Source organism: Passer domesticus, chromosome 35 (genome assembly GCF_036417665.1).
Source record: "Passer domesticus isolate bPasDom1 chromosome 35, bPasDom1.hap1, whole genome shotgun sequence".
In the NCBI taxonomy this organism is placed as follows: domain Eukaryota; kingdom Metazoa; phylum Chordata; class Aves; order Passeriformes; family Passeridae; genus Passer; species Passer domesticus.
The window spans coordinates 260,006-285,501 of record NC_087508.1 but is presented as its reverse complement, the minus strand read 5'-3'; the positions used below and the strand labels follow the sequence as shown (position 1 = coordinate 285,501).

Here is a 25,496-nt window from a genome sequence, read left to right as displayed (position 1 = left end):
GTTCCCGTTCCCGCTCCCGGTACCGGGGATGTAACCCAAAGAACCCCAAAAAATCCCCCAAAAATCCCCAAAAAATTCCCGAAAAACCCCCAAAAAATCCCCCAAACCCCCCAGCCCCAGTTCTGGTCCCGTTCCCGGTACCGGGGATGTAACCCAAAGAACCCTCAAAAAACCCCCCAAAAATCCCCTAAAAATCAAAATAATTCCCAAAAAAAATCCCGAAAAAATCCCGAAAAAATCAAAATAATCCCCAAAAAAAATCCCCAAAAAATCAAAATAATCCCCAAAAAAAATCCCGAAAAAAATCAAAATAATTCCCAAAAAATCCCCAAACCCCCCCAACCCCCCGTTGCGGTTCCGGTTGCGGTTCCGGTCCCGGTTCCCGCTGCCGGTACCGGGGATGTAGGTGAACTGCAGTTCCCGGGCCAGGGGCCGCAGGCGCGGCCGCAGCTGCCGGTACCGGAACAGCAGAACCTTCCCCTTGAGAGCCGCCGCCAGCAGAGCGCCGGGACCCGGCACCGGAACCGGGGCTGGACCCGAACCGGGAACGGGAACGGAACCGGGAACGGGATCGGAACCCGGCAGGGCACCGGGACCGGGGACTGGAACTGGATCAGAACCGGAACCGGGACCGGGACCGGGAACAGAGCCAGGAACAGAACCGGGAATGGGACCGGAAAGAGGAATGGAACCGGGACCCGGCACCGGGACAGAACCGGAACCGGCACCGGAACCAGGATCAGAACCGGGAACGGGATCAGAACCAAAACAGGGAACAGAACCGGGACCGGAACCCGGAATGGGATCGGAAACAGGAACAGACCCGGGACCAGGGACCGGAACCGGAGCAGAACTGGAACCGGAACCGGGAATGGAACTGGAACAGGGAACACAACCGGGACCCGGAACCAGGACAGAACCGGAACTGGAACCGGGACCGGGATCAGAACCCGGCAGAGCCCCGGGACCCAGGACCGGAGCAGAACCGGGACCTGGGACCGGAACCGGGCCGGGAACAGAACTGGGACCCGGAACCGGAGCGGGAACGGAAACGGAATCGGGAACAGAACCGGGAACGGAACCGGGACCGGGTACAGGAATGGAATCGGGAGCGGGACCGGGAGCTGGGTCAGGACCGGGACCGGAACCGGGACCGGGAGCACGAACGGGGCCAGGAGCAGAAGAGGAACCGGGGCCCTGAACCGAGTCAGGAGCGGGCCAGGAGCGCGGGGGCAGCGGGCCGGGGCCCCGGACCGGGTCAGAACCGGCACCGGCACCGGGAGCGGAACCGGCACCGGGACCGGGCCAGGAGCCGAGGGGCAGCGGGCCGGGCAGCGCCGCCAGCCCGTAGACGTTGCTCTGCGAGCCCAGGCGGCTGAAGCTGTCCTCGACCAGCGGGCACCGGGACCAGAGCGACATCACGGCACCGAACCGGGACAGAACCGGGACAGAACCGGGACAGAACCGGGACAGAACCGGGACAGGCGGCGCCGCCGGGAGAGAACCGGGAGCGAAGCGGAACCAAACCGGAACAGGCAGCACCGCGGGACAGAACCGAGCCAGAACCGGGAGAGATAAACCGAGAGGAACCGGGAGCGAACCGGGACAGGCGGCGCCGCGGGCAGCCCCACCGGCAGCGCCGCGCCGGGGCCTTGCGGGCAGCGCGGCGCGCGGGGGTGACGTCACAAGCGGCGACGGGACGGGTTTGGCGGGGTGGGCGCGGCTTGAGGGAAGCCCCGCCCGCTGTGGGCGTGGTTAAGGAGCCATATAAGGTAACGAAGCGCTGAGAGGGCGTGGTTTGCGAGGGGGCGTGGCCAAAGCGGGGAAGGGATTCCTGAGGGGTCCGGGGGAATTTTGAGGTAAAAAAGAGGAAATTTTGCAGTCAAAGAGGGAATTTTGGGGTTAAAAAGGGAAAATCTGAGGTAAAACAGAGGAAATTTGGGGTTAAATGAGGATTTTTGAGGTAAAAAGGGGAAATTTTGGGGTCAAAGGGGAAATTCTGAGGTAAAAAAAGGAAATTTTGAGGTAAAAAAGGGAAAATTTGGGGTCGAAGAGGGAATTGTGAGGGAAAAAAGGAAATTATGGGGTCAAAAGGGGAATTTTGGGGTAAAAAAGAAAATTTTGAGGTAAAAAGGCAAAATTTTGGGGTTAAATAAAGAATTTTGAGGTAAAAATGAGGAAATTTTGAGGTTAAAAGGGGGAAACTTGGGGTTAAAAGGAAATTTAGGTGTAAAAAAGAAGAAATTTTGAGGCAAAAAGGAAATTTGGAGTTTGTATGAGGAATTTTGAGGTAAAAGAAGGAAATTTGGGGGTTTGCGAGGAATTTTGGGGGTCAAAGATGGAATTTCGAGGTAAAAAGGGAAAATTTTGAGGTAGAAAAGTGAAATTTTGAGGTAGAAAAGTGAAAATTGGGGGGATTTTGGGGAAAATGAAGCAGCCCCTCCCCCCTTGTGTCCATCTTGGAAATTCCCGCCAAAATGAGGCCACGCCCCCAATCGACAGGGAACACCCCTCAGCAAACAGGCCACGCCCCCAACCAGCGGGATTTGATGATAAACCACAGGCCACGCCCCCAAATGAGGCCACACCCCCAAACCAGGTATTTATCCCACACCAGGCCACGCCCACCAAAATGAGGCCACGCCCCCGATCCCAAAGCCATGAATATTTAATTGGGGTCCCACTGTGAAGGGGCGGGGCCAGGAATGTTCTGGAAGGGGGGAGGGGAGGCGGGGACTTTTGGGGGGTTTTTGTGGGATTTTTTTGAGGTTTCTTTGAGGAATTTTTTTGGTTTTTCAAGGGATTTTTTTGGGGTTTTTTGGAGGGAATTTTTTGGGATTATTTGAATTTTTTTTGAGGAATTTTTTGGGTTTTTTGTGGGATTTTTTTGGGATTTTTGAGAGAATTTTTTGGGATTTTTTTAAAAATTTTTTGAGGAATTTTTGGGGCTTTTGTGGGATTTTTGGGGCTTTTTGGGGGGATTTTTATAATTTTTTGGTTTTTTTTTTTCAAATATTTTGGGGGGTTTTTTTGTGGTATTTTTGTGTATTTTGGGGTTTTTTGTGGGGGATTTTTGCCATCTTGGGGGGGGGTTTGGTGGCATTTTTCGGGTTTTTTGGGGTTTTTTTCCTCAGGATTTTTGTGGGGATTTTTAAAAATTTTTTGGGGTTTTTTTGGGGTATTTTGTGGGACTTTTGGGGTGTTTTTAAGGCAATTTTTGGGGAATTTTGAGGGAATTTTTGAGGGTATTTTTAACATATTTTTGGGACGTTTTGGGGTATTTTTGGGCGTGTTTTTAACATATTTTTGGGGTATTTTGGTGGTATTTCTAACATGTTTTCGGGGTTTTTTGGGTTTTTTTTTTAACATACTTTTGGAACTTTTTTGGGGTATTTTAACCACGTTTTTGGGGTGGTTTTAATGTATTTTTGGGGTGTTTTTAATGTATTTTTGGGGGTATTTTTACCATATTTTTGGGGTATTTTTAATATATTTTTGGGTGTTTTTTGCAGTATTTTTACCATATTTTTGGGGTGTTTTTAATGTATTTTTGGGGTGGTTTTGGGTTGTTTTTTGGGGTACTTTTACCATATCTTTAGGGTGTTTTTAATGTATTTTTGGGGTATTTTTACAATGTTTTTGGGGTATTTTTGTGGGTATTTTTAACATATTTTTGGGACTTTTTAATATATTTTTTAGGGTGTTTTAATGTAATTTTGGGGTGTTTTTGGGGGTATTTTTACCATGTTTTTGGGGTGTTTCTAACATATTTTCAGGTATTTTTGGGGGTAATTTTACCATATTTTTGGGGTGTTTTTAATTTATTTTTTAGGGTGTTTTTGGGGTATTTTTGTGCGTATTTTTACCATATTTTTGGGGCATTTTTAATAGATTTTTAGGGTGTTTTTGGGGTGTTTTTAATATATTTTTGGGGTATTTTTACAATGTTTTGAGGGTATTTTTGTGGGTATTTTTACCATATTTTTGGGACGTTTTTAATATATTTTTGGGGTGTTTTTAATGTATTTTTCGGGTGGTTTTTGGGGTGTTTTTGGGGTATTTTTGCGGGTATTTTTACCATATTTTTGGGGCATTTTTAATATATTTTTTGGGTGTTTTTTGCAGTATTTTTACCATGTTTTTGGAGCATTTTTAATACATTTTTGGGATATGTTTGTGGGTATTTTTACCATATTTTTGGGCTGTTTTTAATAGATTTTTAGGGTGTTTTTGGGGTGTTTTTATTTTATTTTTCGGGTGTTTTTGGGGCGTTTTTTGGGGTATTTTTGCGGGTATTTTTACCATATTTTTGGGGCGTTTTTAATATATTTTTGGGGGTGTTTTTAATGTAATTTTGGGGCGTTTTTTGGGGGTTTTGGGGGTTTCAGCGCAGGTCCTGCTCGTCGCCCTGGATGCTCCTCTTGATGCGCAGCAGCAGCGACGTCAGCCACTGGTCCAGGCGGGAGATGGAGTCAAACTCCTTCACCTGGGGGGGATTTGGGGGAAATCGGGGCGTTTGGGGAAAACCGGGGGGGTTGGGGAGATTTGGGGGGAAAATCGGGGAGATTTGGGGAAAACTGGGGGGATTTGGGGGGATTTGGGGTGAAATCGGGGAGATTTGGGTGAAATTGGGGGAAATCGGGGGGATTTGGGGTGAAATTGGGGAGATTTGGGGGGATTTGGGGTGAAATCGGGGGGATTTGGGGGAAATTTGGGGGGATTTAGGTAAAACTGGGGGGATTTGGGGTGAAATCAGGGGGATTTGAGTAAAAATTGGGGGGATTTGGGGGAAATCGGGGAGATTTGGGGGAAATTTGGGGTGAAATTGGGGGATTTGGGGGTTTTCAGGGTGAAATTGGGATTTGGGGGAAATCGGGAGAAATCGGGGAGATTTGGGGGAAATTCGGGGTGAAATTGGGGAGATTTGGGGATTTTCAGGGGGGGTTGGGGTGAAATTGGGGGAGTTTGAGTAAAACTGGGGGGATTTGGGGGAAATTGGGTGGATTTGGGGGAAATTGGGTGAAATTGAGGGAATTTGGGGTGAATTTGGGGGTTTTGGGGAGATTTTTAGGGTTTTGGTGTGAATTTTGGGATGATTTTGGGGGTTGTGGGGTGGATTTTGGGGTGACTTTGGGGGATTTTGGGTCATTTTGGGTGGTTTTGGGGCAATTTTGGGGGTTTTGGGGTGAATTTGGGGATTGTGGGGATTCGGGGTGTATTTTGGGGTGAATTTGGGGGTTTTTGGGGCTCTGTGGCACGCACGGCGTCGGTGAAGGCGTCGACGTTCTGCTCCTCGTGAGCCTCCAGCAGCTTCTGCGGGGGGAGGAAGGTCAGAGGAGGAGGAGGAGGAAGGTGATGATGATGAGGAGGGGGAGGAAGATGAGGAGGAGAGGTTGAGGATGAAGAGGAGGATGAGGAAGATGATGAGGTAGAAGAAAAGGGAAATGAGGATGACGGGAATGAGGATGAAGATGATGAAGAGGAGGATGAGGATGAGGAGGAGAATGAAGATGAGGAGGAGGAGGGGATGAGGATGAAAATGAGGGGAGGATGGGGTGAGGATGAGGATGATGAGGAAGGGAGGAAGATGAGGAGGAGGAAGGGGAGGAGGAGGAAGATGAAGATGAGGAGGGGGTGAGGATGAAGAGCATGGGGTGAGGATGAAGATGAAGATGAGGAGAGGAAGATGAGGAGGGGGAAGGCGAGGAGGAGGAGGAGGAAGATGAGGAGGAGGAAGATGAGGAAGAGGGGGTGAGGATGAAGAGGAGGATGAGGATGAAGAGGAGGATGAGGAGGATGAGGATGGGATGAAGATGAAGACAAGGAGGATGAAGGTGAGGATGATGAGGAGGAGGAAGAAGATGGGATGAAGATGAGGATGATGATGAGGAAGGGAGGAGGAGGAGGATGGTGAGGAGGGAGGAAGGCTGATGAGGGGATCAGGATGAGGATGATGAAGATGATGAAGATGAGGAGGGGAGGAAGGCTGATAATGAAGATGAGGATGAGAATGAAGATGAGGATGAAGATGAGGATGATGAGGAGGATGAAGATGATGAAGATGATGATGAGGAGGGGAGGAAGGCTGATGATGAAGATGAGGATGAGGCTAAGGAGGATGAAGATGGGATGAAGATGATGAGGATGATGAGGATGAGGAGGGAGGAAGGCTGATGATGAAGATGAAGATGAGAATGAAGATGATGAGGGGGGAGGAAGGCTGATGAAGATGACGATGAGGACAAGCAGGATGAGGATGATGAAGATGAGGATGAGGATGATGATGAGGGGGGAGGAAGGCTGATAATGAAGATGAGGATGAGAATGAAGATGAGGATGAAGATGATGAGGATGATGAAGATGATGAGGATGATGAGGATGAAGATGAGGATGATGATGGGGAGGAAGGCCGACCTTGAGCAGTTTGCACTCGCGGCAGTCGGAGAAGGCCAGGGAACATCTCCTCGTAACGCTGCAGCGCCAGCTGCGGGCAATTAACGCTGATTAGCGCTAATTAACCACCCATCAACAGTAATTAACACTAATTAACTACTCATTAACGCTGGTTAACCACTCATTAACACTGGTCAGCCCCTAATGAAACACTAATTAACCCCAAATTGACCCCAAATTGACCCCTAATTAGCACTAGTTAGCACTAATTACCTTGGCGTTGAGCATGTCGACGCAGAAGTGGCAGAGGGCGGCCCTGAAGAAATGCCCCAGTCTGACCCCAAACACCCCAATTAACCCCTAATTAACCCCTAATAAACCCCTAATTAGCACTAATTAACGCTAATTAGTTAATTACCTTAGCATTCAGCATGTCGACGCAGAAGTGGCAGAGGGCGGCCCTGAAGAAATGCCCCAGTCTGACCCAAACACCCCAATTAACTCCAATTAACCCCTAATTAACTCCTAATTAATGTTAATTAGCACTAATTACCTTGGCGTTGAGCATGTCGACGCAGAAGTGGCAGAGGGCGGCCCTGAAGAAATGCCCCAGTCTGACCCCAAACACCCCAATTAACCCCTAATTAACCCCTAATAAACCCCTAATTAGCACTAATTAACGCTAATTAGCACTAATTACCTTGGCGTTGAGCATGTCGACGCAGAAGTGGCAGAGGGCGGCCCTGAAGAAATGCTCCTTGGCGCTGTACTTGAGCAGGGGGCTGTCCATGGCCACCGCCCCCACCTGCAACCCGCCCGGAACGTTCCGGAACGCGACGGGAAATTAATAAAGAAATTAAAATATTCCAGAGAATTAATTAAAAAAAAAATTGAAAAAAAAAAAATTCCAGAAAAATCTAGAGAATTAATTTAAAAAAATTAAAAGAAAAAAACAACAAAAGCAGGAAATTCCAGAAAATTCCAGAGAATTAATTTGAAAAATTAAAAGAAAGATAAATTTTAAAAAAACCACAGAAAATTCCAGAGAATTCCAGAGAATTAATTTTGGAAATTCCCCTCCGCCCCTCCCCCATTCCAGAAAATTCCGGAAAATTCCAGAGAATTAAATTGAAAGAAAAAGGAAGAAAAGAAAGAAAAGAAAGAAAGAAAGAAAGAAAGAAAGAAAGATCCAGAAAATTCCACAGAATTAATTTTTAAAAATCCCACCCAAAATTCCGGAAAATTCCGGAGGAAAAAAAAAAAAAAAAAAAAAAAAAAAAAAAAAAAAAAAGGAGAGAACAGAAAATTCTGGAAAACTCCAGAGAATTAAAAAAAAAAAAAAATCAAAAAAAAAACACCTAGGAAAAAGAATTCCAGAAAATTCCGGAGAATTCCAGGAATTCCAAGGGAGGATTGGGAACGGGGAGTAGGAGGAAATGAGGAAAAAAAGCAGAAAATGAGGGGAAAAAAGCAGGAAATGAAGAAAAAAAGCAGAAAATGAGTGAAAAAAGCAGGGAAAATGAAAAAAAAAAGCAGGAAAATGAGGGGAAAAAGCAGAAAATTTTTAAAGGCAGAAAAATGAAAGGCAGAAAAATGAGGGGAAAAAGCAGGAAAATGAGGAGAAAAAAACGCAGAAAAATGAGAAAAAAGGCAGAAAGATGTGCAAAAAAAAAAAAGCAGGAAATGAGGAATAAAAGCAGGAAAAAAGCAGAAAAATGAGGGGGAAAAGCACAACAATGAGGAAAAAAAGCTGCAAAATGAGGAAAAAAGCTGCAAAATGAGGAAAAACGTAGGAAAATTAGGAAAAAAGAAGAAAAATAAGGAAAAAAAGAAGAAAAATGAAAGAAAAAAGCAGAAAAATGAAGGAAAAAACCAAAGAAAGTAAGAAAAAATGCAGAAAAATGAGGAAAAAATCAGGAAAAATGAGGGAAAAAAGCAGGAAATGAGGAAGAGGAGGGAGGAGGAGGAGGAGGAGGAGGAGGATGAGGATGGGGAGGAGGCCGCACCCTGCTCGTAGATGTCGATGGCGCGCGGGGAACTGCTCGAGCTGCGCCGCGTACGCTGCCACCTTCAGCAGGCACTTGTTGGCCGAGCTGGGGACGGGATCGGGGGAAAGAATTCCCAAAAAAATCCCAAAAATTCCACCCAAAAAACAAAAAAATCCCACCCAAAAAAACCCCAAAATCCCACCCAAAAAAACCCAAAAAATCCCACCCGAAAAACCCCAATTCCCACCAAAATCCAAAAGAATTCCACTCCAAACCCCCCAATTTCCACTGAAATCCCAAACAACCCACCCAAAGAACCCCAAAAAAACCAAAAATCCCACCCAAAAACCCCAAAAATCCCACCCAAAAAACCCAAAAATCCCACCCAAAAATCCCACCCAAAACCCCAAAAATCCCACCCAAAAACGCCAAAAATCCCCCCCAAAACCCCCAATTCCCACCCAAATCCCCCCAAAATCCCAAATCCAGGCACCTTCAGCAGGCACTTGTTGGCCGAGCTGGGGACGGGATCGAGGGAAAGAATTCCCAAAAAATCCCAAATATTCCACCCAAAAAACAAAAAAAATCCCACCCAAAAAAACCCAAAAAATCCCACCCAAAAAACCCCAATTCCCACCAAAATCCAAAAGAATCCCACTCCAAACCCCCCAATTTCCACTGAAATCCCAAACAACGCACCCAAAGAACCCCAAAAAACCCAAAAATCCCACCCAAAAACCCAAAAAATCCCACCCGAAAAACCCCAATTCCCACCAAAATCCAAAAGAATTCCACTCAAAACCCCCCAATTTCCACTGAAATCCCAAACAACCCACCCAAAGAACCCCAAAAAACCCAAAAATCCCACCCAAAAACCCCAAAAATCCCACCCAAAAACCCCAAAAATCCCACCCAAAAACCCCAAAAATCCCACCCAAAAACCCCCAATTCCCACCCAAATCCCCCCAAAATCCCAAATCCAGGCACCTTCAGCAGGCACTTGTTGGCCGAGCTGGGGTCAGGATCGGGGGAAAGAATTCCCAAAAAATCCCAAAAATTCCACCCAAAAAAACCAAAAAAACCCACCCAAAAAAACCCCAAAATCCCACCCAAAAAACCCCAAAAAATCGCACCCAAAAAACCCCAATTCCCACCAAAATCCAAAAGAATTCCACTCAAAACCCCCCAATTTCCACTGAAATCCCAAACAACCCACCCAAAGAACCCCAAAAACCCAAAAATCCCACCCAAAAAACAAAAAAATCCCACCCAAAAAACAAAAAAATCCCACCCAAAAAACCCAAAAATCCCACCCAAAAAACCCAAAAATCCCACCCAAAAAACAAAAAAATCCCACCCAAAAAACCCAAAAATCCCACCCAAAAAACCCAAAAATCCCGCCCAAAACCCCCAATTCCCACCCAAATCCCCCCAAAATCCCAAATCCAGGCACCTTCAGCAGGCACTTGTTGGCCAAGCTGGGGACGGGATCGGGGGAAAGAATTCCCAAAAAACCCAAAATCCCAAATATTCCACCCGAAAAACAAAAAAATCCCACCCGAAAAACCCCAATTCCCACCAAAATAATAAAAAAAAATCCCACCCAAAAAAACCAAAATCCCACCCGAAAAACTCCAATTCCCACCAAAATCCAAAAGAATCCCACTCCAAACCCCCCAATTTCCACTGAAATCCCAAACAACCCACCCAAAGAACCCCAAAAACCCAAAAACCCCACCCAAAAAACCCAAAAATCCCGCCCAAAAACCCCAATTCCCACCCAAATCCCCCCAAAATCCCAAATCCAGGCACCTTCAGCAGGCACTTGTTGGCCGAGCTGGGGACGGGATCGAGGCAGGATTGGCAAAAAAACCCCAAAATTCCAAAAATCCCACCCGAAAAAAACCCCAAAATCCCATCCAAAACCCCCAAAATCCCACCCCAAAAACCCCAATTCCCACCCAAATCCCAGCCAGAATCCCAAAAATCGCTCCCAAATCCCCAAAAAACCCCAAAAATCCCCCCCAAAACCCCCAAATCCCAGCAGATCCCAACCCAAAGCCCAACGGGCTCGGTCGGGATCCTTTGGGATCCTTTGGGATCCTTTGGGATCCCCGGGACCTGCCGAGGTTTGGTTTTGGGATCCGTTTGGATCCCTCGGGATCGGTTGGGATTGAGATTTGGGATCTCCTGGGATCAGCCGGGATTCCCTGGGGTATCTTGGGATCCGTTGGGATTTGGGTCTGGGATCTCCTGGGATTTTGAAACTCTGGGACCAGTTTGAATCCCTGGGATCTGCTGGGATTTGGGATCCCCTGGGATCCGCTTGGATCTGGATTTGGGATCCGTTGGAATTCCCTGGGATCTGTTGGGATCTCTTGGGATTTGGGATGGCCGGGTTCCATTAGGATTTGGGATTCCTGGGATCTGTTTGGATTCCATTGGATTGGCTAGGATCCGTTGGGATCTGTTGGGATCCATTGGGATTTGGGACCCCCAGGATCCGTGGGATTCCCTGGGATTTGTTAGATTTCCCTGGGATCTCCTGGGATCCGTTGGGATTTGGGATCCCTGGGATCCATTAGGATCTGGATTTGGGATCCCCAGGACCTGTTGGGATCCGGTTTTGGAATCTGTTGGGATCCATTGGGGTCCAGATTTGAGGTGTTTTGGGATTTGGGATTCCTGGGATCTGTTTGATCTGGATTGGGGACCCCCCCCCAGGATCTCTTGGGATCTGTCGGGATTTCAGATCCCCGGGATGCGCTGGGATTTGGATTTGGGATCCGTTGGGATTTGGGATCCGTTGGGATTTGGGATCTGGATTTGGGATCCCCTGGGATTTGGGATCCCCTGGGATTTGGGATCTGTTGGGATTTGGGATCTGGATTTGGGATCCGTTGGGATTTGGGATCTGGCTTTGGGATTTGGGATCTGGATTTGGGATCCGTTGGGATTTAGGATCCCCTGGGATTTGGGATCTGTTGGGATTTGGGATCCGTCGGGATTTGGGATCCGTTGGGATTTGGGATCTGGCTTTGGGATCCCCTGGGATTTGGGATCCGTTGGGATTTGGGATCCCCTGGGATTTGGGATCCCCTGGGATTTGGGATCTGGATTTGGGATCCGTTGGGATTTGGGATCCCCTGGGATTTGGGATCCATTGGGATTTGGGATCCCTGGTATTTGGGATCCGTTGGGATTTGGGATCTGGCTTTGGGATCCCCTGGGATTTGGGATCCGTTGGGATTTGGGATCTGGCTTTGGGATCCGTTGGGATTTGGGATCCCCTGGGATTTGGGATCTGGCTTTGGGATCCGTTGGGATTTGGGATCCGTTGGGATTTGGGATCTGTTGGGATTTGGGATCTGTTGGGATTTGGGATCCGTTGGGATTTGGGATCTGTTGGGATTTGGGATCCCCTGGGATTTGGGATCTGTTGGGATTTGGGATCCCCTGGGATTTGGGATCCCCTGGGATTTGGGATCCGTTGGGATTTGGGATCTGGATTTGGGATCCCCTGGGATTTGGGATCCGTTGGGATTTGGGATCTGGATTTGGGATCCCCTGGGATTTGGGATCCGTTGGGATTTGGGATCTGGATTTGGGATCCCCTGGGATTTGGGATCCCCTGGGATCGGGTACCTGGTGGATTCCTCCCCTCGGTAGTAATCGGCCGCCTGCTCGTAGTGCGCGATGGCCTGGGGGGAAAAACGGCAAAATCGGGAAAATCCGGGAGCACAGCCCAAAACATCCCCAAAAAAATCCCCCCAAAAAATCCCCCTAAAATCCCCCAAAAAAATCCCCAAAAATCTCCCAAAAAAATCCCTCAAAATCCCCAAAAAATCCCCCCAAAAATCTCAAAAAATCCCCCAAAAAATCCAACAAAAACCCCAAAAAACAACCTAAAAATCCTCCAAAAATCCCCCAAAAATCCCCCAAAAAAATCCCAAAAAATCCCCCAAAAATCCCCAAAAGATCCTAAAAAAAAAAACCCCCAAAAGAGCGGGGAGGGATGGGATGCACCCGGAAAAATCTGGGAAAATCACCCAAAAAAATCCCAGGAAAAACCAAAAAATGGTGGGAAAATCCTGGGGAAAATTCCAGGAAAATCCTGGGAAAACACAGAGGAAAAAATCTGGGAAAAACAGGAAAAATTCCAGGAAAATTCCAGGAAAAATGTGGGAAAATTCTGGGGAAAAAATCCTGGAAAAATCATGAAAAAAATCCCAGAAAACTTCAAAAATATCCTGGAAAAATGTGGAAATAGCCAGGAAAAAAAAAATCCCAGAAAAATCCCAGGAAAATGGAGGAAAAAATCCCAGAAAAAAATCCACAAAAAATCCTGGGAAAACACCAGAAAATTCTGGGATAATCCTGGAAAAATCCCAGAAAAACCTGGGAAAATAAAAATGGGGTAAAAATGGGATAAAAATGGGGTAAAAATTGGGTAAAAAAAGGGATAAAAGAGGGTTATAATGGGATAAAAATAGAATAAAAGTAAGATTAAAAAGGGATAAAAAGAGATAAAAATGGGATTTAAAAAAGGATTTAAAAAGGGGTAAAAATGGGGAAAAAATGTGGGAAAAATGAGATTTTAAAAGGATAAAAATGGGATAAAAAAGGGATTAAAAAGGGATAAAAAATGGGAATAAAAAGGGATAAAAAATGGGAATAAAAAGGGATAAAAATGGGGTAAAAGTCGGGTAAAAATGAGATTTTAAAAGGATAAAAATGGGATAAAAAAGGGATTAAAAAGGGATAAAAAATCGGAATAAAAAGGGATAAAAAATGGGAATAAAAAGGGATAAAAATGGGGTAAAAGTCGGGTAAAAATGAGATTTTAAAAGGACAGAAATGGGATAAAAAAGAGATTTAAAAAACAGATTAAAATGGGATAAAAATGGAATAAGATTGGGAGAAAAGGCCCCAAATTCCAGGATAAATTCCAGGAGGGAGCAGGAGCTGAAATCCCGGAATTCTCCATCCCTGCCCCTCCCCCCCCTGGAAAGTTCTGGAATTCCGGCGGCTCCGGGGCCGCCCCCGCTCCGTCTGCTCCGGCTGGAAAAACCCCAGGAAACGCTGGAAAAATCCCAGAAAGTCCTGGAAAAATCCCAGGAAAACACGGAAAAATACAGAAAACACAAAAATCCCGGAAAATTTCCCCAAAAATCCTGGAAAATTTCCCCAAAAATCCCGGAAAATTTCCCCAAAAATCCCGGAAAATTTCCCCAAAAATCCCAGAAAAATTCCCCAAAAATCCCGGAAAATTTCCCCAAAAATCCTGGAAAATTCCCCAAAAAATCCCAGGAAACCCTGGAAAATCCCAGGAAAATACAAAAAAACCCCAAAAAATCCCAAGAAAATCCCCCCAAAATCCTGGAAAAATCCCAGAAAAGCCTGGAAAAATCCCAGGAAAATACAGAAAAATAAAATCCAAAAATCCCAAGAAAATCCTGAGAAAATCTTGGGAAAACAGAGGAAAAAACCCCAAAATTCCCAGGAAAATCCCCCGAAATTCCTGGAAAATTCCCAAATTCCTGGAAAAATCCCAGGAAAACACAGAAAAATACAGAAAACATAAAAATCCCAGAAAAATTCCCCAAAAATCCTGGAAAATTCTGGGAAAATCCCAGAAAATCTTGGGAAAACACAGAAAAAACCCCAAAATTGCCAGGAAAATCCCCCAAAATTCTAAGAAAATTCCCAAAAAAATCCCAGAAAACCCTGGAAAATCCCAGGAAAACACAGAAAACCCCCAAAAAAATCTCAGAAAAATTCCAGAAAATCCTGGGAAAATCCCAGAAAATCCTGGGAAAACACAGAAAAAACCCCAAAATTCCCAGGAAAATTTCCAGAAAAATCCCAGGAATTCCTGGAAAAATCCCAGGAAAACACAGAAAAATACAGAAAACACAAAAATCCCAGAAAAATCCCCAAAAATCCTGGAAAAATCCCAGAAAAATCATTAAAAATCCCAGAATCTTCCTGGGATTTTTCCAGGACTTTTCCAGGTTTTCCTGGGAATTTTCCCAGAATTTTTCCATGGGTTTTTCCAGGATTTTCACAGTTTTTAGGATTGGGATTTTCCCAGGATTTTTCCATGGTTTGGGGGGATTTTTGGGGCACTTTTCTGGGATTTTTCCAGCGATTTTTTTGGGGTTTTTTTCTGGGATTTTCCTGGCAATTTTCCCGGCAATTTTCCCAGGAATTTTTTAGGATTTTCCCGGAATTTTTGGGGGGATTTTGGGAGGATTTTTCTGTGGATTTTTCCTTGGATTTTTTCTGTGATTTTTTGGAGAATTTTTCCGGGATTTTTCCAGGAATTTTTTTTGGATTTTCCCGGATTTTTCCTGTGATTTTTGGAGGATTTTTTCTGTGATTTTTGGAGGATTTTCCTGGGATTTTTCCAAGAATTTTTTAGGATTTTCCCGGATTTTTTTGAGGATTTTTCCTGTGATTTTTCTGTGATTTTTGGAGGATTTTCCCAGGAATTTTTCAGGACTTTTCTGGGATTTTTCTGGGGATTTTCCCTGTGATTTTCCTATGATTTTTGGAGGATTTTCCCAAGATTTTGGGGGGATTTTCCTGGATTTTTCCAGGAATTTTTCTGTGATTTTTCTGGGATTTTTTCCTGTGATTTTTAGATGATTTTCCCGGGATTTTAGGATTTTCCCGGATTTTTCTGGGATTTTTTTGAGGATTTTTTTGAGGACTTTTCCCTGTGATTTTTGGAGGATTTTCACAGGAATTTTTGCGGATTTTCCCGGATTTTTTGGGGGATTTTTTTGAGAATTTTTTTGGGTTTTCCCGGACTTTTTTGAGGATTTTTCTGGGATTTCTTGGAGGATTTTTCCGGGGATTTTCCTGTGATTTTTGGAGGATTTTCCCAGGAATTTTTGCGGATTTTCACAGATTTTTTTGAGAATTTTTTTGGGTTTTCCCGGATTTTTTTAGGATTTTTCTGGGATTTTTTGGAGGATTTTTCTGGGGATTTTCCCTGTGATTTTTGGAGGATTTTCCCAGGAATTTTTGCGGATTTTCACGGATTTTTTTGAGAATTTTTTTGGATTTTCCCGGATTTTTTTAGGATTTTTCTGGGATTTTTTGGAGGATTTTTCCGGGGATTTTCCTGTGATTTTTGGAGGATTTTCCCAAGAATTTTTGCGGATTTTCACGGATTTTTTTGAGAATTTTTTTGGATTTTCCCGGATTTTTTGAGGATTTTTCTGGGATTTTTTGGAGGACTTTCCCTGTGATTTTCGGAGGATTTTCCGGGGACGTTTTTGGGATTTTCCGGGGACGTTTTTTGGGAATTTTCCCATTTCCACCTTCTCAATGTCCAGCAGGTCGCTCTCGTAGATCTCGGCGATGGCGATGTGGTGCTTGGCCGCCATGGTGAAACGGCCCTGGGGGGAAACGGGGATAAAAATGGGGAAAATGGGAAAAATGGGAATAAAAATGGGGAAAATGGGGAAAAAATGGGGGGAAATGGGAAATTTGGGATAATAATGGGAATAAAAATGGGGAAAAATGGGCAAAAATGGGGGGGGAAATGGGAAATTGGGGAAAAATGGGGAAAAATGGGAATAAAAATGGGAATAAATGGGGATAAAATGGGGAAAAAATGGGAATAAAATGGGGAAAAATGGGAAAAAATAGGAAAAATGGGGGAAAAATGGGAATAAAATGGGGAAAAATTGGGAGAAAATGGGAATAAAAGTGGGAAAATTGGAAATAACAATGGGAAAAATGGGGGAAAATGGGGGGAAAATAGGAAGAAAATGGGGGAAAATGGGAAATTTGGGATAAAAATGGGAATAAAAATGGGGAAAATGGGCAAAAATGGGGGGGAAAATGGGAAATTGGGGAAAAATGGGGAAAAATGGGAATAAAAATGGGAATAAATGGGGATAAAATGGGGAAAAATAGGGAAAAAATGGGAATAAAATGGGGAAAAATGAGGAAAAAATAGGAAAAAATGGGAAAAAATAGGAAAAAATGGGGGAAAAATGGGAATAAAATGGGGAAAATTGGGAGAAAATGGGAATAAAAGTGGGAAAATTGGAAATAACAATGGGAAAAATGGGGGAAAATAGGAAGAAAATGGGGAAAAAATGGGAAATTTGGGATAAAAATGGGAATAAAAATGGGGAAAATGGGCAAAAATGGGGGGGAAAATGGGAAATTGGGGAAAAATGGGGAAAAAATGGGAATAAAAATGGGGAAAAATAGGGAAAAATGGGAATAAAATGGGAATAAAATGGGAAAATGGGGAAAAATTGGGGGAAAATGGGAATAAAAGTGGGAAAATTGGAAATAACAATGGGAAAAATGGGGAAAAATGGGGGGAAATGGGGAAAATGGGGAAAAATGGGGAAAAATGGGAATAAAATGGGAATAAAAATAGGAATAAAATTGGGAATAAATGGGGATAAAATGGGAAAAAATGGGGAAAAAATGGGATAAAAATTGGGAAAAAATGGGAAATTTCAGAGAAAAATGGGAAATTTGGGATAAAAATGGGGGAAAAATGGGAATAAAAGTGGGAAAATTGGAAATAACAATGGGAAAATGGGGGGAAATGGGGGGAAAATAGGAAGAAAATGGGGGAAAAATGGGAAATTTGGGATAAAAATGGGAAGAAAAATGGGAAAAAAAAGGGAAAATGGGAAAAAATGGGAATAAAAATGGAGAATGGGGGAAAATGTGAATAAATGGGAATGAAAATGGGAAAAATGGGGGGAAAATGGGGACAAATGGGAATAAAAATGGGAAAATGGGAAGAAAATGGGGAAAATGGGGAAAAAGTTGGAATAAAAATGGGAAAATGGGGGAAAAATGGGAAATTGGGGAAAACATAGAAAGAAAAGAGGGAAAAATGGGGGAAAATTGAAAAAATGGGAAAACATTCCAGGGAAAAATGGGAATTTTCCATGGAAAAATGGGAATATTCCTGGAAAAATGGGAATATTCCAGGGAAAAATGGGAATTTTCTGTGGGAAATGGGAATATTCCAGGGAAAAATGGGAATATTTAGGGGAAAAATAGGAATATTCAAGGGAAAAATGGAAATATTCCATGGGAAATGGGACAATCCAGGGAAAAATGGGAATATTTAAGGGAAAAATGAGAATTTTCCAGGAAAGAAATGAGAATTTTCCGTGGAAAAATGGGAATTTCCCAGGGGAAGAGCAGGGCCCTGGGCTGGGGGCGGGGAGGGGGAAGAGAAAGGCCCAAATCCCAAATTTTGGGGGGAATTTTGGGGGGAATTTTGGGAATTCTGGGGGGTCTCTCTCACCATGTCCGTGTAGATCTCGATGGCGCGGAGCAGGCAGGAGACGGCCTCTGGAAAAGGGGGAAAATTGGGGGAAATTGGGGAAATTTGGGGAAAATTGGGGAAATTTGGGGAAAAATTGGGGAAATTTGGGAGAAATGGGAGGGAAAAAAGGAAAAAATATGGGGAAAAATGGGGGAAATAGAGGAAAAATGGGGGGAAAATGGGAAAAATGGGGAGAAAAAAGGGAGAAATGAGGGGAAAACGGGGAAAATCGTGAGGAATGGGGAAAAAGGGGAAAAATATGGGGGAAAAGGGGGGAAATGGGGGAAAAATGGGGGAAAATGGGGGGAAAATGGGGGAAAAGGGGAAAAAAAATGGAAAAAAGGGGGAAAAATTGAGGGAAAAAAGGGGAAAAATGGGAATAGGGCCCAAAGCCTCAGGATTATTGGGAAAAAACGGGGGAAAATTGGGGAAAAATGGGAAAAATGGGGGAAAACGGGAAAAAATGGGAAATAAAGGGGGGAAAAGGGGGAAAATTGGGGGAAAATAGGGGAAAAAATGGGGGAAAATGGGAATGGGGCCCAAATCCTCAGGATTGGAGCCCAAATTTTGGGATCAAAACCCCAAAATCTTTGGGTTCAGAACCCCAGAATCCTCAGGATCAGAACCCAATTTTTTTGGGAATAAGCCCCAAATTTTGGGATCAGAGCCCCAAACTTCTTTGGATTAAACCCCAAATTTTTTGGGGATCAGAGCTTCAAAGTTCCCAGAATTAAAATCTAAAAAAAAAGGGAAAATCAGCATTGGACACCCCCAAAACTTTGGGAATTCTGCCCAAAAAATGCAGGAATTCTGCTCTAAAAGCTGAAAATTCTGCTCAAAACTTGGGATTTTTGCCCAAAACTTTGGGAATTCTGCCTAAAACTCTGAGAATTCTGACGAAAACGGTGGGAATTTTGCCCAAAACCCCGGGAATTCTGACAAAAATTTTGGGAATTCTGCCCAAAATCCTGGAAAGTTTTCCCAAAACCCCAGGAATTCTGACGAAAACTTTGGGAATTCAGCCCAAAACTTTGGGAATTTTGCCCAAAATCCTAGGAATTCTGCCCAAAAAATGCAGGAATTCTGCTCAAAATCCTGAACGTTCTGTACAAAACTTTGGGAATTTTCCCAAAAATCCCAGGAATTCAACCCAAAGTCCTGAGGATTTTTCCCAGAACTCTGGGAATTCTGCTCAAAAAATGCAGGAATTCTGCTCCAAAAGCTGAAAATTCTGCTCAAAACTTGGGATTTTTGCCCAAACCTTTGGGAATTCTGCCCAAAACTCTGAGAATTCTGACGAAAGCTTTGGGAATTTTTCCCAAAACCCCGGGAATTCTGACGAAAACTTTGGGAGTTTTGCCCAAAATCCTGGGAATTCAGCCCAAAACTGCAGGAATTCAGCTCCATCTGCTGAGCTCGGGGATCCCCGGCTGGGAGCCGACCCCGCCCCCGGATTCCCAGGGAAAAGGGGGAAAAAAGTGAGAAAATGGGGAAAAAAGTGAGAAAATGGGAAAAAAAAGGGAGAAAATGAGAAAAAAAGTGGGAAAATGGGGAAAAAAAGTGAGAAAATGGGAAAAAAAAAGGGAGAAAATGAGAAAAAAAGTGGGAAAATGGGGGAAAAAAGGGAGAAAATGGGAAAAAAAGGGAAAAAAAGTGAGAAAATGGGAAAAAAAAACGGGGAAAAATGAGGGGGGAAAAGTGAGAAAATGGGGGAAAAAGGGAAAAAAAGTGAGAAAATGGAAAAAAAAACCGGGGGAAAATACGGGAAAAAGTGGGAAAATGAGGGGAAAAAAGTGAGAAAATGGGAAAAAATGGGGGGAAATGGGGAAAAAAGGAAGAAAAATGAGGAAAAAAGGGGGAAATGGGGAAAAAAGGAAAAAAAGGGGAAAAAAGGGAAGAAAATGAGAAAAAAAAGTGGGAAAATGGGGGAAAAAAAGTGGGAAAAGGCCCCCCCAGACAGGAAGGCCACGGGAGATGGGAAAATCCAGGAATTTTAGAGGGATTTTTGGGAGTTTTAGGGGGAATTTTGGGAATTTTAGGGGGAGTTTTGGGAATTTTAGGGGGAGTTTGAATATTTTTGGGAGTTTTAAGGGGAGTTTTGGGAATTTTAGGGGAATTTTGGGAATTTTAGAGGGATTTTTGGGAATTTTAGGGGGAATTTTGGATTTTCAGGGGGATTTTGGGGGGGTTTTAGCGGGATTTTAAGGAGATTTTAATGGGATTTAAAGGAATTTTCCCAGAATTTCAATGGGATTGTGATGGAATTCCCTCCCCCACGCCCCCCGACCCTCCAGGATTCCCAAAAATCCCCAAAATTCCCAAAATTCCAGGAACGTCACCCTGTGGATCTGCCTTCTGGAAGGTTCTGGGAGGGTTTTAGTGGGATTTTAATGGGATTGGGGAGAATTTTAATGGGATTTTAGTGGAAGTTTAGACAGGTTTTAATGGGATTTTAATGAAATTTTAGTGAGATTTTAATGGGATTTTAGAAAGATTTTAATGGGATTTTGGTGAGATTTTAATGGGATTTTAGTGGGGTTTTAAGGGGATTTTAGGGAGATTTTAATGGGATTATAGAAGGATTCTAATGGGATTTTAGTGGAATTTTAGAGAGATTTTAATAGGATTTTAATGGGATTTCAGTGGGATTTTAGGGAGATTTTAATGGGATTTTAGTGAGATTGTAATGGGATTTTAATGGGATCTTAAAGAGATGTTAATGGGATTTTAGTGGGATTTTAATGAGATTTTAGAGAGATGTTAATGGGATTTTAGTGGGATTTTAATGAGATTTGAATGGGATTTTAATGGGATTTCAGTGGATTTTTGTGGAATTCCCTCCGCCACGCCCCCAGACCCCCAGACCCCCAGAATTCCCCAAAATCCCCGAAATTCCCGGATTTCCCAGCCCTACCCTGTGGATCTGCCTTCTTGAAGGCGTTGCCGGCGTCCACGAAATTGGTGGCGGCGTCGTGTTTGCTCTGGAGCTGCAGCTGCAGCTGGGCAGCCCTGCAGAAAGCTGAGCCAGCCTCTGGGAAACAGGGAAAAATATAGAAAAATATCAGGAATTAATTGGGAATTAATTGGGAATTTATCAGGAATTAATGGGGAATTAATTGGGATTAATAGGGAATTTATCAGGAATTAATGGGGATTAATGGTGTTTGCTCTGGAGCTGCAGCTGCAGCTGGGCAGCCCTGCAGAAAGCTGAGCCAGCCTCTGGAAAACAGGGAAAAACAGGGAAAAATAGCAGGAATTAATGGGGAATTAATGGGGAATTTATCAGGAATTAATTGGGAATTAATGGGGAATTAATTGGGAATTAATGGGGAATTAATGGTGTTTGCTCTGGAGCTGCAGCTGCAGCTGGGCAGCCCTGCAGAAAGCTGAGCCAGCCTCTGGAAACAGGGAAAAACAGGGAAAAATATCAGGAATTAATTGGGAATTTATCGGGAATTAATTGGGAATTTTTCAGGAATTAATTAGGAATTAATGGGGATTAATGGGAATTAATGGTGTTTGCTCTGCAGCTGCAGCTGCAGCTGGGCAGCCCTGCAGAAAGCTGAGCCAGCCTCTGGAAAACAGGGAAAAACAGGGAAAAATAGCAGGAATTAATTGGGAATTAATTGGGAATTTATCAGGAATTAATTGGGAATTAATGGGGAATTAATGGGGAATTAATGCTGGGTTGGGGTTTGCTCTGAAGCTGAGCCTGGCTCTGCAAAACTGGGAAAAAAGTGGAATAAAAGTGGAATAAACATGGAATAAATGTGGAATTAACAGGAAAAATGTGGAATTAATAGCAGGAATTAATTGGGAATAAATGGGGAATTAATGGGGAATTAATTCCCATTTTCTCCCGCAATAATTCCCATTTTTCCCTGCAACAATTCCCACGATAATTCCCATTTTTCCCCGCACTAATTCCCATTTTTCCCCAGGATAATTCCAATTTTTTCCTAGAATAATTCCTTTTTTCCAATTTTTTCCTAGAATAATTCCTTTTTTCCCCCAGTAATTCCCAGAATAATTCCCATTTTTCCCTGCAATAATTCCCACAATAATTCCATATTTTTCCCTGCAATAATTCCCAGGACAATTCCCATTTTTCCCCCAATAATTCCATTTTTGCTGACTCACGGCGCCAGTCCTTGGCCATCTTGAAGAGGTTGGCGGCGCGGGTGAAGGCCTCGCACGCCTCCTCCAGCCGCGACGAGCCCCTGAGGGAAAGCACGGCAAAAATGGGGGAAAAAACGGGGAAAAACGGGGAAAAAACGGGAAAAAACGGGGGAAAACGGGGATTATTGGGGGGAAAATGGGGGAAAAGAGGAATTATTGGAGGAGAAAAATGGGAGAAAATGGAGGAAAATGGGAATTATTGGGGGAAAATGGGGGGGAAATGGGGAAAATAATGGGGGAAATGGGGATTATTGGGGAGGAAATGGGGGGAAAATGGGGGAAATGGGGGAAAATGGGGGGAAAAATGGGGATTATTGGGGAAAAATGGGAATTATTGGGGGGGAAATGGGAGAAAATGGGGGAAAATGGGAATTATTGGGGGGAAATTGGGGGGAAATGGGGATTATTGGGGGAGAAATGGGGAAAAATGAGGGGAAAATGGAGGAAAAATGGGAAAAATGGGGGAAAATAAAGGGAAAATGGGGGAAAATAAATGGGAAAATGGAGGGAAATGGGAGAAAATGGGAATTATTGGGGGGAAAATGGGGGAAAATGGGAATTATTGGGGGGAAAAATGGGAGAAAATGGAGGAAAATGGGAATTATTGGGGGAAAATGGGGGGGAAATGGGGAAAATAATGGGGGAAATGGGGATTATTGGGGAGGAAATGGGGGGAAAATGGGGGAAATGGGGGGAAATGGGAGGAAATGGGGGGAAATGGGGAAAATAATGGGGGAAATGGGGGAAAATGGGGATTATTGGGGAGGAAATGGGGGGAAAATGGGGGAAAAGGGGGAAAATGGGGAGAAATATGGGGGAAAAATGGGGATTATTGGGGAAAAATGGGAATTATTGGGGGGAAATGGGAATTATTGGGGGGAAATGGGGGGAAATGAGGAAAATAATGGGGAAAATGGGGATTATTAGGGAGGAAATGGGGGGAAAATGGGGGGAAAATAGGAATTATTGGGGAAAAATGGGAATTATTGGGGGGGAAATGGGGGGAAATGGGGGAAAATGGGGATTATTGGGGGAAAGATGGGAATTGTTGGGGGAAAATGGGTAAAAATGGGGGGAAATGGGAATTATTGGGGGGAAATGGGAATTATTGGGGGGAAAATGGGGGGAAATGGGGGGAAATGAGGAAAATAATGGGGAAAATGGGAATTATTGGGGGGGGAAATGGGAGAAAATGGGGGAAAATGGGAATTATTGGGGGGAAAATGAGAATTGTTGGGGGAAATGGGGGGAAATGGGGGAAAATGGGGGAAAATGGGAATTATGGGGGGAAAATGAGAATTGTTGGGGGAAAATGGGGGGAAATGGGGGAAAATGGGGGAAAATGGGAATTATGGGGGGAAATGAGAATTGTTGGGGGAAAATGGGGGGAAAATGGGGATTATTGGGAGAAAAATGGGGAAAACAGGAATTATTGGGGGAAAATAGGGATTATTGGGGGAAAAATGGGGGGAAATGGAGGAAAATGGGGAAAAATGGGGGGAAATGGGGAAAAATGGGGGGAAATGGGGGAAAATAGAGGGAAAATGGAGGGAAATAGGGAGAAATGTGAAAAAATGGGATTATTGGGGGAAAAAATGGGAATTATTGGGGGGAAATGGGGATTATTGGGGGAAAATTGAAATTACTGGGGGAAAATGGGGATTATTGGGGGAAAACGGGGAAAATGGGAGAAAATGGGGAAAATTGGGGGGAAAATGGGGGGGAAAATGGGAAAAAATGGGGGGGAATGGGGATTATTGGGGGGGAAAGGGAAAAATGGGGAGAAAATGGGGGGAAATGTGGGAAAGGGGGAGGAAGGGGGAAAATGGGAATTATTGGGGAAAATTGATATTGTTGGGGGAAAAATGGGGATTATTTGGGGAAAAATGGGAATTAGCATGGGGAAAATGGGGATTATTCCGGGGAAAATGGGAATTCTTGTGGGAAAAATGGGAATTGCTCAGGGAAAAAGTGGGAATTTTGGCGTGTGGGAAGGGAACCAGGGCGGGAAAAGGAGAACTGGGGAAATTCCGGGTGCCCCCCTCAAGAAAATCCCAAAATTCCCCCTCAGGAGCCCCAATTCCCCTCCCCCACCCCAAATTCCCCTCACGACTCCCTCAATTCCCACCTTTTCCCCCCCAATTCCCGCCTTTTTCACCCGAATTCCCCCTCAGGACCCCCCAGTTCCCCTCCCCCACCCCAATTTCCCCTCACAATTCCCCCAATTCCCGCCTTTTTCACCTCAATTTCCCCTCAGGAGGCCCCAATTTCCCGCCCCCACCCCAATTTCCCCTCATAACTCTCTCAATTCCCGCCTTTTCCGCCCAATTCCCCCTCACAACTCCCCCAGTTCCCCTCCCCCACCCCAATTTCCCCTCACAATTTTCCTCCCCCACCTCAAATTCCCCTCAGGACCCCCCACTTCCCCTCCCCCACCCCAATTTCCCCTCATAACTGCCCCAATTTTCGCCTTTTCCCCCCAATTCCCGCCTTTTTCACCTCAAATTCCCCTCAGGACCCCCCAGTTCCCCTCCCCCACCCCAATTTCCCCTCACAACTCCCCCAATTCCCGCCTTTTTCCCCCCAGTTTTCGCCTTTTCCCCCCCAATTCCCGCCTTTCCCCCCTCCGGCCGCCCTCTCCCCCGTTCCCCGCCGCCCCCTCCGGCCTCCCGCGGCCCCCCCGGCGCCGCCGCCCGGCCCGCGCCGCCCGCACGCACCCGAAGAGGCCCCCGAGGAAGGACTGAGCGCCCCGGACCTTGCGCTCGGCCTCGCTCAGCAGCCGCTGCGCCTCCGCTTCCTTCTCCGCCGCCATGGCCGCCATGACGGCCGCGCCGCCGTCCCACGTGACACCCCCCGCGCCGCGTCACGTGACGGGGAGCGCCCCCCGCAGCAGCGGCTGCTCCGCCGCGGCGCCCCCTAGCGGGCGGGAGGACTGAAAAAAAGAAAACGCGTGGGCGTGGTTTATGCAAATTAGGAAACGCATAAATCAGAGTTGGGGGCGTGGCCTGTGGTAATTTACAGCGTGTCGGGGCGTGGGGTATGTAAATTAAGCCTGTGGAGTTTTGTGATGGGGCGTGGTTTATGTAAATGAGATTCACAGGGCTGGCGCGCTGTGCCTAGGGGCGTGGTTTATGCTAATCTACAGTCTGCTGGGCGTGGTTTATGCTAATATCCACTGTGCTTGGGGTGGTTTTGCTAATTAACACCCTGCTGGGCGTGGTTTATGCTAACTAACACGGTGTTGGGCGTGGTTTATGCTAATATACACTCTGTTGGGCGTGGTTTATGCTAATTTACACCGTGCTGGGCGTGGTTTATGCTAATTAACACTGTGTTAGGCGTAGTTTATGCTAATATAGAGCCTCTGGGCGTGGTTTATATTAATTTGCACTCTGCTGGGCGTGGTTTATGCTAACTTACACTGTTAGGCGTGATTTATGCTAATATAAAGCCGGTTGGGCGTGGTTTTGCTAATTTACACCGTATTAGGCGTAGTTTATGCTAACTTACACTGTTAGGCGTGGTTTATGCTAATATAAAGTCGGTTGGGCGTGGTTTTGCTAATTTACACCGTATTAGGCGTGGTTTATGCTAATTTACACTGCGCCGGGCGT

General features: G+C 44.9%; 2 protein-coding genes across 2 annotated transcripts in view; both read right to left on the bottom strand.

Moving 5' to 3' along the window:
- LOC135288749 (tetra-peptide repeat homeobox protein 1-like) overlaps window positions 1-2,524 on the bottom strand; it is a 3,548-nt gene extending 1,024 nt beyond the window's left edge. Inside the window, exon 1 of the mRNA XM_064402143.1 lies at window positions 88-2,524. Within this exon, the coding sequence (XP_064258213.1) occupies window positions 88-1,419 (1,332 nt within the window). The 5' untranslated portion in view covers window positions 1,420-2,524. The remainder of the gene's footprint in view (window positions 1-87) is intronic.
- Window positions 2,525-3,081: 557 nt separating this feature from the next.
- NAPA (NSF attachment protein alpha) lies at window positions 3,082-24,759 on the bottom strand. Its single transcript, XM_064402129.1, is given in 13 exon segments — window positions 3,082-4,486; window positions 5,263-5,313; window positions 6,415-6,450; window positions 6,452-6,484; window positions 7,094-7,198; window positions 8,398-8,427; window positions 8,429-8,486; window positions 12,027-12,082; window positions 15,713-15,790; window positions 17,683-17,729; window positions 20,618-20,734; window positions 21,844-21,923; window positions 24,600-24,759. Coding segments are annotated over 13 exon segments (897 nt in total). The 5' UTR covers window positions 24,704-24,759; the 3' UTR covers window positions 3,082-4,384.
- Window positions 24,760-25,496: the final 737 nt, after the last annotated feature.